Consider the following 14,112-nt stretch of genomic DNA (forward strand, 5'->3'; position numbering starts at 1 on the left):
AATAAATATTTATTGCCTATTATTTATAAAGCATTGTGCTAGAAACAAAAACAAAACACTAATAATTTGACTTCTCTGCCCTAGGCAACTCTTAAAGACTCTAAGGTACTGACCTGCACTGATGGAGGGAGTTTCCTTATCTTAGAGATTCTATTATCAGTGAAATCACAGGTCCAGTCCTGCCCCCCATCCTTTATAATAATTAATTATGAAATATTTCCATATGTGTTTTTAATTCATCTATTACAAAATAGAATTAAGGGAGCAAAAAGGGCAAAAACTATATCTTACCCATGCTTTTTTTTTAACTTCAGCTGAAGCATAATAGATTCTTCTCCAGCCCTTACCTTTCTTCTGTGTGTCTGTTTCAAATGTATTTCTTGTAAATAACATATTGTAGGATTCTGCTTTTGAATCTGCTCTGCTATTTGCTTCTGTTTTATGGGTGAATTCATCCCATTCATATTCACAGTTGTGATTACTGTGTATTTCCCTCCAGTTTATCCTCCTCCCTCTCTCCTTTCACCTTGTTCCTCCTCACAAAAGTTTTGCTTCTAACCACTACTTCCCCTAACCCACCCTCCCTTCTATTACTTCCTACCTTCTTCTTATTCCTCTCCCTCCCCCTGTTTCCCTACAGAGTAAGATAGATTTCTATACCCAACTGAGGGTGTATGTTATTCCCTCTTTGAGTCAATTCCAATTGAGAGAAAGGTTCAAGCATTGCCACCCCCACAACTTCCCCATCTTTTCTTCCATTGTAATAGCTCTTTCATGCTCCTTCATGTGAGAGAATTTACTCCATTCTAATTCTCCCTTCCTTCTTCTCCCAGTGCAATCCTCTTTCTCATCCCTTAATTTTGTTTTTTTGGATATCATCCCATCCTAATCAACTTATACCCATACTCTCTGTCTATGTACATCCCTTCTAACTGCCCTACTAGTCACAAAGTTCATTAGAGTTACTAGTTTAATCTTCCTATGTAGGAGTGTAAACAATTTAACCTTATGAATTCCTTATGTTTTCTCTTTCTTGTCTACCTCTTCATGCTTCTCTTGAGTCTTGTATTTTAAAATCAGATTTTCTGTTCAGGTCTGATCTTTTCACAAAGTCCTCTATTTCATTTAATATCTATTTTCCTCCTGAAGGATTATACTCAGTTTTACTGGGTAGGTGATTCTTGGTTGTAATCCTAGCTCTTTGTCCTCTGGAATATTGTATTCTCAGTCCTCTAATCCTTTAAGTTAGAAGCTGCTAAATTTTGTATTATCCTGACTGTTGCTCCATGATATTTGTATTGTTTCTTTCTAGCTGCTTGCAATATTTTATCCTTGACCCAGAGACTCCTAGCTCTGGAATTTGGCTAAAATATTCCTGGCCATTTTCATTTTGGGATCTCTTTTAGGAGGTGATGAATGAATTCTTTCAATTTCTATTCTACTTTCTTGTTATAGGATATCAATTATCCTTGATAATTTCTTGAAATGTGATGTTCAGGCTCTTCTTTTGATCATGCCTTACAGAGAATCCAATAATTCTTAAATTATCTATACTGGATCTATTTTACAGGTCAGTTGTTTTTTCCAATGAGATATTTCACATTTTTTTTTCTGTTTTTTTCATTCTTTTGATTTTGTTTTATTGTTTCTTGATGCCTCATAAAGTCATTAGATTCCACTTGCCCAATTCTAATTTTTAAGGAATTATTTTCTTCAATGAGCTTTTGTACCTATTTTTCCATTTGGCTAATTCTTATTTTTAAGGAGTTGTTTTTGAATATTTTTTCCATTTTTTTGTACTTCCTTTAGTAAGTGGCTGAGTCTTTTTTCAGAATTCTCTTGTACCGCTTTCATTTCTTTTCTCAATATTTCTTCTCTCTCTTATTTGATTTTTAAAATTCTTTTTTGCTCACTTCCAAGAGTGCTTTCTGGGCCTGAGATCAATTCACATTTTTCTTTGATTCTTTATTGTAGCCATTTTGACATTGTTGTCCTCTTCTGAGTTTGTGTTTTAATCTTCCGTGTCATCATAGTAACTTTCTATAGTCAGGCTCTTTTTCTGCTTTCTTTCTCATTTTTTCAGTCTATTCCTTGACTTTTACCTTTATTTTAAAGTTGGGCTGTGCTCCTGGGGTAGAGGGAGCACTGTCTCAAGCTTCTTGCACCAGGGCCTCAGTGCTCAACTGCACTGGGGGGCACAGAGCCTCACTACTGGCCTGAGCCAGTTGCTACTGGATTATGCTAGGACCATGGGACCTTGCTGCTAGCCTACACTGGTGGCATAGGTCTTTGATGCTGCCTTGCCTACACAGGCATGGAGTCTCACTGCTAATTTCTCCAGGCACAACTAGACTGGACTGACCTTTCCTTCCACCCTTCTAAGTTGTCTTGCATTACAAAATTGCTTCATCTCATCCTTTTATTGGTTCTGCTGATACAGAATTTGTTTTGAGGTATTATTTTATAGTTGTTTAGAAGTGAATTTGGGAGAGTTCAGGAGAGTTCTTGCCTTATTCTGCTGTCTTGGGTCTGACCTCCACAAAACTATATCTTGATAAGTTATTTAACATAACATTTAAAGGGAGAGTTTTCTAAGGGATGAGAAAACTAAAAATAGTAAGATAATTAAAGTAGCACTTTTTCATTTTAAGAAAATAACATTATTCTAAGTAGTACTAATTTTCTCAAGTTAAAATTTGAAATATTGAATTTTCTGATATAATAACAGAATTTAAAAAGAATTATTCATTTGAAAAAATATATGTTGTAGTACTGTCAGATAAGAGAAATCATATTTACTTTTTGAAGACTTATGTAAAATGAAAGTTGATGCCAATATTAGCTAGTTAGGGGAGGGGAGAACACTAGTCTATTTTGTGGTACTTTGGGTTAAAAGCTCCTCCCTTTTTCCAGGTCAAAATCAAAGAAATATTACCTTTTTCTCCTTGATCTCCTTTCTGGCCCTTCATACTGTCCATGTCCACTTGATCCATTGATCCTGGCTGTCCAGGAAGACCAGCATCACCTTTATCACCTTTGAAACCTGGATCACCTCTGGGTCCTGTTGTACCTGGGAAACCTTGGTCACCTACAGAGAATGAAGACAACACCAGAATTAGGCTAAAGATACTTCCCAGTGTTGGAAAGACACACACTTGTAGGCTAATGTATTCATCTGCAAGTGTGTGATAGAATAAGCTTTATTTATTTATTTATTTATTTATTTAATTAATTTTTAATTTTTTTTTTTTTAGGCAATTGGAGTTAAGTGACTTACCCAGGGTCACACAGCTAGTAAGTGTCAAATGGTTAGTCTGAGGTCAGATTTGAACTCAGGTCCTCCTGACTTCAGGGCCAATGCTTTATCCACTGCGCCACCTAGCTGCCTCAATAAGTTTGCATTATATAATATTTAATTACTAGTTATTTTGTCTGTATCTGATCCATTCTGTCCTATTCCATTCCATTCATGCTTCCTTATGGCATAGTGGTTATCTCAGGTTCTCAAAGTCTCAGTGAAGTACAAGGTTTGGCAAGTCTTAATATAAATGTCATCTAAAGACTAGCTAAGTTCAGAGAGGCCCCTACTCAGAAGATTAGCCATGAATGTTCTGGCCACAGTAATTCATAAAGACTGACCAATAATGATATGAGGAAAATTGCAACATATGTCAGTGGATAGAGCACATATATTGAAGAAACTTTGGATTGAATATAATAACTACATAATAACCAGGTTCTATAGGAGAAGTTGACCCAGTAGAAATGCTTGTTAAAGTCACTGTCCCTATTCATTTACTTAACATTACTGAAGTATAAGACGTTCATAGAAATGAATTGGTTTATTAGTTTCTTTGCTCTGATCTCCTTTCCTAAAATATCCATAGCATTCATTTCTATATCTAACTTATTAAAAGCTTACTAAATTAAAATTTAAGGAACTATTGAAAGATTATTTAACACTATTTTTCTACTGTCAAAAATAGCTTTTTTTGGTAACCTTGAAAAATACTTTTCTACTTAAAAACTGAGTTTCTAGAAAATGAAGAAAATCAAAAACATTATTTGAAAAAAAAATTGTTTTCAAAGGAAAAAAACCTCATCTATAAACTTCTTAGAAAGCCATAGGATTCAGAGAATTCCTTTTATCAGGATGCATTTGAATGATCAGAGAACAGAACAGCACATAAATGCTCCCAACAAACCTATCTTCTCTTAGATCTGCATGACAGAGTTCAGTTGATTCTGTGTGCTCAGTTTCTATACAAAACTCATAATTGGATTATAAATTACCCCAGGCAATTGTTGTGCTTCTTAAATTGTCCCCTCAGGATACCACCACCAACACACAGAGGCCACCTCTTGAAATGAAGTATTTCTTCCCTCTAAGATATTGTAGATGGGATTCTTGTACTGGGCAGGAGATCAGGCCTGATGATCTTCACAGTGCCTTCAGACTCTGTGACTCTATGAGACTATAGCTATTCCTTCCACATCCTGGTGGTTAAGGGCATGGCACCCCTGCAACCTCAAAAATCTGTATAAAAGTTTTTGACCCTCCCTTTGAACCAGAGAAGAAGTCTGAATTTTTTCTTTTTCTTTTATAGGGTGTTTACAGTACCTTATTATAAAATCTGGGTTGATATTATATAATACTATACGTATATTTCATGCATTTCTGAGTTTCTGAACTTTTTCTTTTTTGACTGGCCTTTGTGTGTCATCTTTGGCTTTCGAAAAACTTCCAAAAAATTCCCATTTAATTTCTTATGCCGACACACGACCTCGATGGGGGAAGTTGCAATGGGGAAGGAATAACTGTATACTTCAACTATTTTTAAAAAGTCATTAAGAAATCAAAATCCAGAGCCCCGACATTTTTTGTAGTTGTTGACGAGCCTTACCTTTTACTCCTTGGAATCCTGGAGTACCCACTGGTCCAGGAGGACCTGGCTGACCAGGGGTCCCCATTACTCCCATTTCTCCCTTGGGACCTATGAGTGAAGGAAAAGAAGAGTTCATGTTATTCCATATTTGCACCTACCTGACAGTCCTTCACCTGGCCCTGAGGCAAATAGGTATCATTTCACTTAATAATTTTTGGGAGGGAGAAGAGTTGACAAACATGACTTACCTGGAAAGCCTGGAAGTCCAGGAGTTCCTTGTGTGCCAGGAGGTCCAGGTAACCCGATTTGGCCTGTTAAGCCAGGAAGACCTGGACTTCCTTTATCTCCTTTGGGTCCTGGCATATCTGATCCTGGGAATCCAGGGTAACCCTTCTCTCCTTTGATTCCAGGAGGACCTGAAGGAAGGCAAAAAGCCAATAATCTTAACTTGTATAATTAAAGAACAGCTTGCTAGACATTCAATTTTTAATTGGTGAACTCTATAAGAAAGCATGCATGTCCCTATTAAGTATAATTAACCTAAGGTTTACTATAGCCCCAGCAGAGGGAGCTGAGCTAAAAACTAATTATCAACAAATAATTACCCATGGATTCCCACTATCCTGCCCCTCTTTATTATAAAATTACTGAAGGAGCTAGAGATTGCTTCTGTTCATAAGCCATCACCCTAATTCGAATCAGGCACTGATTAACACCATCACTAAGGAAGTAATAAAGAGAATCCACTTGCATTTGATTACAAAAATGTTAAAGATAGGATAAAAAGTCAAGGATGTTTTACTCATTCTCCTAATGACATGTATCACAAGCACATGAGAAGGAACACTCACTTAGATAACCAATTAAACTATTTCTACAAATTGAAATTATTCTCCTAGTACATTATTGGTGGAGCTGTGAAATGGTCCAACGACTCTGGAAAGCAATTTGGAGCTATACCTAGAAAGTTACCAAACTGTTCATCTCCTTTGACCCGACTATACCACTCAAAGAAATCAAAGAAAGAAGAAAAGGTCCAAATATGAATACGATAGAATACTATTGTGCCATATGAAATGACAGAGGAAACTAGAAAGACCTTCATGAAATGATGCAAATCAAAGGGAGCAGAACAGGGGAACAATTTATACATTGACAATGTTATAAAGAAAAACAGCTTTGAAAGACTTTATAACTCTGATCAACATAACAATAAACTGCAAATCTAAAAGGGTGAATTGCCCAGGGTCACACAGCTAGTAAGTGTCAAGTGTCTGAGGTCAGATTTGAACTATTTTTTTTTAATTTTTAAAATAAAATTTAAATTTAAAATAAATTTTAAAAGATTTGTTTTTCAGGCTTTTTTTATTTGTTCAATAATGTATGGGGGGAGTTAAAAAATACTCGTTACTTGAAAAATAAAAATTACAAAGAAAAATGAAAAAAAGTGCTTTCTTCAAATCCTGTCTCACCCAACATGTTATTTAGGTTTATTCCTATCCCTTCTTTCACTGATATTACAGTATCTTTTTCCCAACTATTGACAGCACAGGGAACCCTGAATTACCTGTTGATCCTGGTGGTCCCTGTCCTCCAGGGGGTCCCATAACTCCAGGAGGGCCTATTCCTGGAACACCAGGGGCACCTTTTGGACCTTGGATTCCTTGAAGCCCTGGGTCACCTAAACAGAAGAAACAAAAATTGTGAACTAATTACCTTGCATCAGGAACCTCCTGCTTCCCACTCACAGACAGGCAATTTCAGGAAAGGAATTCATTTTGGTCAGCTGGAATTTTTTCTTTGAAAACATTACCTCTGAGTCCTTGTAGCCCAGGTGGCCCTATAAGTCCATGTTCTCCTGGGATGCCTGGGCTACCAACATTTCCCTTTTCGCCAGGAAGGCCTGGAATGCCAGGAAGACCTGATGATCCTTTGGGGCCTGGTAGACCCACTCCAGGCTCACCCTTGATATTAAAACGAAAAAAAAAAAAGTGAGAAGGCAAGCTCAATTTATAACAAATGTAACAAGGTATTCAGACTTTCCCTGTGGTCTGAACATTACCCTTTTATTAAGAAGGCATCAGCTCACTAGCCAGAAAGCAGTAATTTTGCATTTTGTCACTTATTTGGGTCCACCATGAAGACTTTAGGAGCTCTAGGTCCAGAAAAGCATGTTGGGACACAATCAAGTTCACAAGTTCAGTACACACTCATTTTTTAAAAATTAATAAACACTAACAAACATGAACATTTTAATACACAAATAAAAGAGGATTGTATTCAAGACTGTGAACTTATGATTCTTTCTCCATGTTTCTCTGTCTGTCTACCTCTCTCTCTCTCTCTCCCCCTCTCTCTCTCTCTCTCTCTCACTCTCTTTCTCTCTCTCTCCTTCTCTCCCTCTCTCTCTTTTTTTCTCTCTCTCTCTTCCAAGTCCTCAGTGAAGAATGTAAAGGGTAGGTTTCTTTTTTAAAAATGCTGATAGGACTCATCTTCAGCCTTCTTTCAAGACAAATTACACTGCTCTTTCCACTGATAAACAAAGTACCTTCAATGTAAGTAAATTCAACAAATATTCAGAAAGCATATGCATTTAAAATATGTTCTTGGTCAGTAGTTTTTTTTGTTGTTGTTGTTGTTGTTTTTTAAGTGAGGCAATTGGGGTTAAGTGACTTGCCCAGAGTCACACAGCTAGGAAGTATTATGTGTCTAAGGCTGGATTTGAACTCAGGTCCTCCTGACTCCAAGGCTGGTGCTCTATCCACTGCACCACCTTGGTCATTAGTTTTTCAGTCACGTCCAACTCTTCATGATCCCATTTGGGATTTTCTTGGCAAAGATACAGGAGTGGTTTGCCATTTTCTTCTACAATTAATTTTCCAGGATCACACAGCCAGTAAATATCTGAGGCTGGATTTGAATTCTGGAAGATAAGTCTTCCAGATTCCAGACCCAGTATTCTATTCATTGCCTCACCTAGCTGCATTCTATCCACTGTCCCATCTAGATGCCTTATTTGTAAGATCCTGTCCTACTAGAGTTTAAAAATGGAAAATGACAGTCCCTGTGCTCAAGAAGAAATTGAGTTGTAAAAGAGTCATCCTTTATGGGAAAGGAACCAAGGATGCCTTCTAGTTGAAGCTGTGGGACAAAAATTCCCCATTATGTGGTGTTTTATATATATATATGTATATATATAATATATAATATAATTATATATAATGTAATGTAATTATGTGTAATATAATTATATATAATATAATGTGTTATATTATATATAATAATTATAATAATAGCAAGTAGCACTTATCTAGCAACATAAGGTTTGCAGAACACTTTGCAAATTATCTCTGTTGATCTTTACAACACCATGGGAGGTGGGTGCTATTATTATCCCCATTTTTACACTTAAGGAAACTGAGACAGATAGAGGTTAAATGACTTGCCCAGGGTGACACAGTTAGTAAATGTCTGAGGAAGAATTTGAATGCCAGGCTTCTTGTCTTCAAGCCTAGCACTCTACTAACTATGCCTCTTAGCTTGCCTAAAAGTAAACATGGTGGAAACCTAGGCAAATTTGTAAAATTTATTGTCTTCGGTCTGCAGTTTTTTCTTCTTGTACCTTCTTCCATACATCTATCCAGTACCTAGTATCCTAACAGGAAGATAATTGTTGATTGATCGATTTGACAGTGAGTAATCCCTTCCTGCTACTGTGTTATCTCTACCAGGTATTTCAGGCATAGCAAGCTGATAGGGAAATTATTTCTAGGGTGGAAAGATTCTTCAATCATGCAGTAACTACTAAACCTGACACTCAAGGTAATAAAGCTCATGAAATCAAGAAAGGAAAGAAACAAGCATTCATTAAGCACCTACTATATACCAGACATTGTGCTAAGCTCTTTACAAATATTATCTCATTTGATCCCCACAACAACCCTGGGAGATAGGTACTACTATTAATGGCCTATTTTACAGTTGAGAAAACTGACGCAGACAGAGGTTAAAGTGACTTGCCCAGGGTCACACAACTAGTGAGTTTGAGGCTGATTTGAACTCACGTCTTTTTTAATGCAGGCTCAGTACTCTATTCATTAGCTGCCTCAGAAATCAGGGTGTCTGAGAGTTAGAAGGGTCAGAGGCCAACTACTCCATTCTATACCTAAATAAGATCAACTTGAACTGGTTCTTTTAGAAAAAGAAGAGTCAAAAGGATATTCATAGGCCCTGGAGCTAGAAGGGAACTAGGGGATCATCTAGTTCATACCCCAACTTTTATGTATCAGGAAATTAGGCCCACAAAAGTAAAGTGATTTGTCCGAAGTCACAAACATACTAAGTTGTGGATATGGGATTGAAATCCAGGTCCTCTGAAACCAGGTCCATTGCTCATTCCACTTACCCTAAAGTTAACACTATGGCTACCCCAGAGAGGTTGTCTCAGTTTACCTGAGGGCTGATGCCATGAGTGGTGTGGGCAATAGGGTTAGTGTCCTTGATTCAAGACAAAGAGTTTGCTCTGTCCTAGTAGAAAGGTTTCCATTCTCAGCCTGAGCATGTCACCTAACCTAACCCTGCAACAAATTCCTTCTTTTCTTAGACTCTCTGACATCAATTTTATGTTTTCTGACATATATAATATTATTTTAATAGCTTTTTCCTTGTAAGATATGTCCTTTGCTCTGAGGTTCTAAAGTAACGTATGATGGAAAGAACCCTGAATTTGGAATAAGACAGCCTAGGATTGAATCTGAGTTTTGTCAATTAGTAGCTATATAACCTTGAGCAAATGACATTATCTCTGAGTTTCTTTATCACTAAGATGAAGGGATTGAACTAAGTGACCTTCCAGACCCCTTTTAGCTCTAAAATCCTAGAATCTGCTCCTATTTTAATTCTACCCTCTGGTTATGCAGTTTCTAAGGAAATGTGTCATGAATTATAGAATTAAAGAATCAAAGATGGAAAGAAGCTAGAAAGAGCTTTACAGATGAAAAAACTGAAGTCAAGAAAAGTTAAGTGACTTGGCCAAGGTCATTCAGAAAGTTACTAACAAAGATAGAACTATAGGCCAGATTTCCCACCTCCTAGTCCATGCTCATTCATAAGATTACATTCACTTTCTTGAGAAGAGGTCGTTGTTTACAAAATCAAAATATATTTAGGGGTTATTTTATCCTGAATTCACTGGCTAGAGTATATTCCCCAGTCAAGGAACTAATTCAGAATCCCAAAAGCGTTGTTTTCCTTTCCGGTAAAAAAATAAAAATAAAAATAAAAGTAAAAGTAATGCATGTAGATAAGCCAGTCAGATGGATAAGCTACACTTTGATTGGAAGCAAAACAGTGAAACTCTAGCAAATGAAAAAGTGTGAGGTAAAACTTTAGCTATATTATCATTAGCACTTTTCCTTTCTCATAAACACTTTTTTTTTTGTTTTTTTATTTTTTTGCTAGGCAATGGGGTTAAGTGAGTTGCCCAGGGTCACACAGCTAGTGAGTGTTTTGTGTCTGAGGCTGAATTTGAACTTGGGTCCTCCTGAGTCCAGGGCCAGTACTCTATCCACTGTGCCACCTAGCTGCCCCTCTCATAAACACTTTTAAAAACAATAAAAGAAAGAGCAATACTACTTACTTTTTGTCCTGGAATACCTGGATTTCCTGGTAAACCATCAAATCCTGGACGACCTGGATTTCCAGGCTGACCAATAGCTCCAGGTAAGCCATCAATACCTATTGAATAAAGCAAGTTATTAACAATTCAATAGCTTTGTGGCCTACTGAACTAGGCCTGAACTTATCTAGAAGATTAAGCAGAAATCCACTATTTGAAAGCAACAAGCACAGATAATTTATTCAGCTGGTATCACTGAGGGTTTCCCAAGGCACTGTTATGGGCATTTTACAATCCATAAATCTCTTTTTTCCCAAATCTATCTATTTTTTCTTTCTTTTCTCCCTCTTTATTATGCCTCTTTTTTCTATTCTCCTTCACCCAAACTCCATTTTTTCCTTCTTTTAACTTAAGCCTGCCAGAAGAATGGGTAGTAAGGTATCAGTCAGCTAGAATTTATTAAACATCTACTATGTAATAACATACCAGGCATTGCACTTGAAAATAACTGGTCATAATTCAACCTTTCTGGTAATATTCAAGCCAAAACAGCTTTATCATCCCCTGCTCTAGAAATGTATTAATAATATGGCTATTAAGATGCCTGGGATCTATGTGATTCTATGCTTGTGTGGGAAAAGTGGTGTGAAAGGTATAGAGGTTAATTTTTAAAAATTTTTTCATTTATTTTTATTACTCTTTGGCCTAATGGCTAGGAAACTAGAGCACAGCCTGGCCAAATGGTATTATGTTCAGGGGGATGGAACTGAAACTGATTACATTGGTATTGAGAGCTCCCAATGATAAAATGCCTTTACTAATGCTGGTCAATTCCTTGAACAGAATTGATCCATGCCATGTAGACTAGGTTATGTTACTGAGCAGGTAAATTAAATTACCAAAGAAGACTAACTTTATCCTAGATGGCTACAATTAGACATATTACAGTTTCTCAAAAAAATGAACACAGGTCAATTGGGATCACAGTGGGAATGAGAGAATAGGTAGCTCTCAGTCAGACTGGGAATCTTTTCTTCATAAATAAGCTTCCTAGCCCTGTATCCATTTAGACCCTCTTTCCTGGCCTCCCTAGAAGAAGAATCCTGTAGATTCGTAGAAATGCCACCCTGCCTCTCTTTATGTTACAGTTTCCTGTGGAGAAAGGGTTTTGTTTTTTGCTTTTGGGGTTTTTTTTAGGACAATAGGGAATGTCAGGTTAGTGATGTTTCTGGTCATACTTTACATTATATCTCATTCACAGATTTCCCTCCCCAAATCCAAACTCCCCTCCAATCAAAATTACTCATCTGAACAGTAAAATATTACCAAAAAAAAGTTATGGTTATCACACTACATGCTTGTAAATCACTTCTCTTAAAACCACTTTTTAAAAAGTTATCTTATGAGATAACCTTATGTCTTTATAAAGAAGTTTTGCTAGGTTACAAAGTTATTTCATATTTATGATCCTATTTTATTTCTACAAGATACTCCTGGGGAAGAAAGGTAATTATTAGGTATTATTAAATCATTTTACATTCAGAGAAATTGAAACAGAAACACAAGATTTCTCAGCTAGTAGAATGGGCAATAAGAGAATTCCCAGCCCAATGTTCTTAGTTTCAGTTAAGGTCTTTTTTACCATTTAAAACTTTTACCTTTTGGCCCTGGGGGTCCTGGAAACCCTATTCCTGGTTGGCCAACAGCACCTTTTTCTCCTGGAGGTCCTTGTCTTCCTGGGGTGCCAGGAAAACCTCTGTCACCTTTAACGAGAATAGCAAATAGTCAACCCAAGCTAAACTTGGAAATTTGTCATTCTTCAATTTTAAAAGAGGTATAAATTTTTAAAAATACCTTGGGGTCCTGGAAAACCTGGAGGCCCTGGAACTCCTTCTGCCCCAGGAGGGCCAGGTAGAGGAACCACTTTTCCTGCTTCACCCTTAGGACCTGAGAAAAATGGAAATGCATATAATTGTAAGATTCTGTACGCCAACTGCAGTGTCTTTGTACCATCTAAAATATAATATTTAATTTCATTTATAAAACAATAGTGAAATCTAGTTTGTATTTTCCCCATTTCTTTTCCCTAATTTTCTGAAATCTTTCAGAGAAAACCTTTTCCTTGAAATACATACCCAAAGTGATTTGCATCAAAACTTTAAAGGTTATGGCCACTTATTTTAAAATTCTGTTTTGTCATGAGAATTCCTAAGAAGACCACAAAGAAACAAATCCAAGTCTTACCACAAGAAAAACTATTCCAGAAAAATCACCCAGCCAGATATAACGTCTTACTTAATTAGCTTGCATTAGAAAGTTCTGAACATATTTTCAATGTATTGTGTGATGGATAGAGAAGTGGCCAGAGACCCAACAAGATCTGGGTCAATCCTTATGTATATACTGGCTATTTGCCTCTAGACAAGTCATCTAAATTATCAGTGTTCTAGGCAATTCTTCAAAACTTCAAGCTGCAGAGAAGGTGTTAACCAGCTCCTGAATATAAGAAGTTTCGTCAACCAGTGAAATCAAAAGTAGATTCCCTATCCCTGTGTCACCTTACTCAATATTTTTTCCTCTGCATCAGATTGAAAGCTACTTGTGTTATACCTATCTCCAGAGCTTGGCAAAGTATCTTTCCTATATGTTTTGCTGAATGATGTTGAGGAGGAGGAAGAGGATTTGCTGTTGTTGAGTCATTTCAGTCATGTTTGACTCCTCATGACCCCATTTTGGGGTCTTCTTGGCAAAGATACTGGAATAGCTCACCATCTCCTTCTCCAACTCATTTTACAGATGAGGAACTGAGGCAAACAGGGTTAAGTGACTTGCCCTCATATCTGAGGCCGGATTTGAAGTCATGAAGATGAGTCTTCCTGATTCCAGGCTCGATACTCTATCCACTGCACCATCTAGTTAACCCAATAATAACAATATATTCCTTTGAATCCTGCTGCAGACTATATTGATATTAATAGTGCTTAGAGTCTTTTTTTCATATTACTAGAGATGGCCTTGATTTCTTCTTCTGAAAACTGCCTGTTCATACCCTATGATCATTTATCATTATATATTATATATATAGTATATATATATATATATTCTTATATATTTGAGAAATGAAGTCTTTATCAGAGAAACTTGCTGTAAAGATTTTTTCCCAGTTTTCAAAATCCCTTATCTTGGCTCCATTGGTTTTGTTCGGGCAAAAACTTTTTGATATAATCAAAATTATCCATTTTATATTTCATAATGCTCTATAGTACAGGGCAAATATATACCTCTTGTTTGGTCATAAATTCGTCCCTTATTCATAGATCTGGTAAGTAAAATATTCCATGTTCCCCAGTTTATGGTAGTACCCTTCATTTCTAAATCATGTACTAATTTTGATCTTATATAGTTGTGAAAAGTTGGTCTATACCTAGTTTCTGCCAAACTGCTTTCCAATTTTCTTAGCAACTTTTGTCAAATAATGAGTTCTTCTCCCAAAAGTTTGGATCTTTGTTTTTATCAAACATTAGGTTACTCTGGTCATTTACTACTGTGTATTGTGTACCTAATCTATTTAACTGATTCATCTCTGATCTTTTTAGCCATTACCAAATT

The 14,112-nt window shown here is 36.5% G+C and overlaps 1 protein-coding gene across 1 annotated transcript in view; it reads right to left on the reverse strand.

Moving 5' to 3' along the window:
• LOC114046110 (collagen alpha-1(IV) chain-like) overlaps positions 1–14,112 on the reverse strand; it is a 204,058-nt gene that overhangs the window by 38,573 nt on the left and 151,373 nt on the right. Inside the window, exons 27-34 of the mRNA XM_027866365.1 lie at positions 12,358–12,450; positions 12,162–12,266; positions 10,525–10,622; positions 6,700–6,850; positions 6,454–6,567; positions 5,135–5,302; positions 4,905–4,994; positions 2,936–3,088 (exon numbers count right to left, since the gene is read on the reverse strand). Of these exons, the coding sequence (XP_027722166.1) occupies positions 2,936–3,088; positions 4,905–4,994; positions 5,135–5,302; positions 6,454–6,567; positions 6,700–6,850; positions 10,525–10,622; positions 12,162–12,266; positions 12,358–12,450 (972 nt within the window). The remainder of the gene's footprint in view (positions 1–2,935; positions 3,089–4,904; positions 4,995–5,134; positions 5,303–6,453; positions 6,568–6,699; positions 6,851–10,524; positions 10,623–12,161; positions 12,267–12,357; positions 12,451–14,112) is intronic.

Source organism: Vombatus ursinus, unplaced genomic scaffold (assembly GCF_900497805.2).
Source record: "Vombatus ursinus unplaced genomic scaffold, bare-nosed wombat genome assembly UNPS02014781.1, whole genome shotgun sequence".
Lineage (NCBI taxonomy): Eukaryota > Metazoa > Chordata > Mammalia > Diprotodontia > Vombatidae > Vombatus > Vombatus ursinus.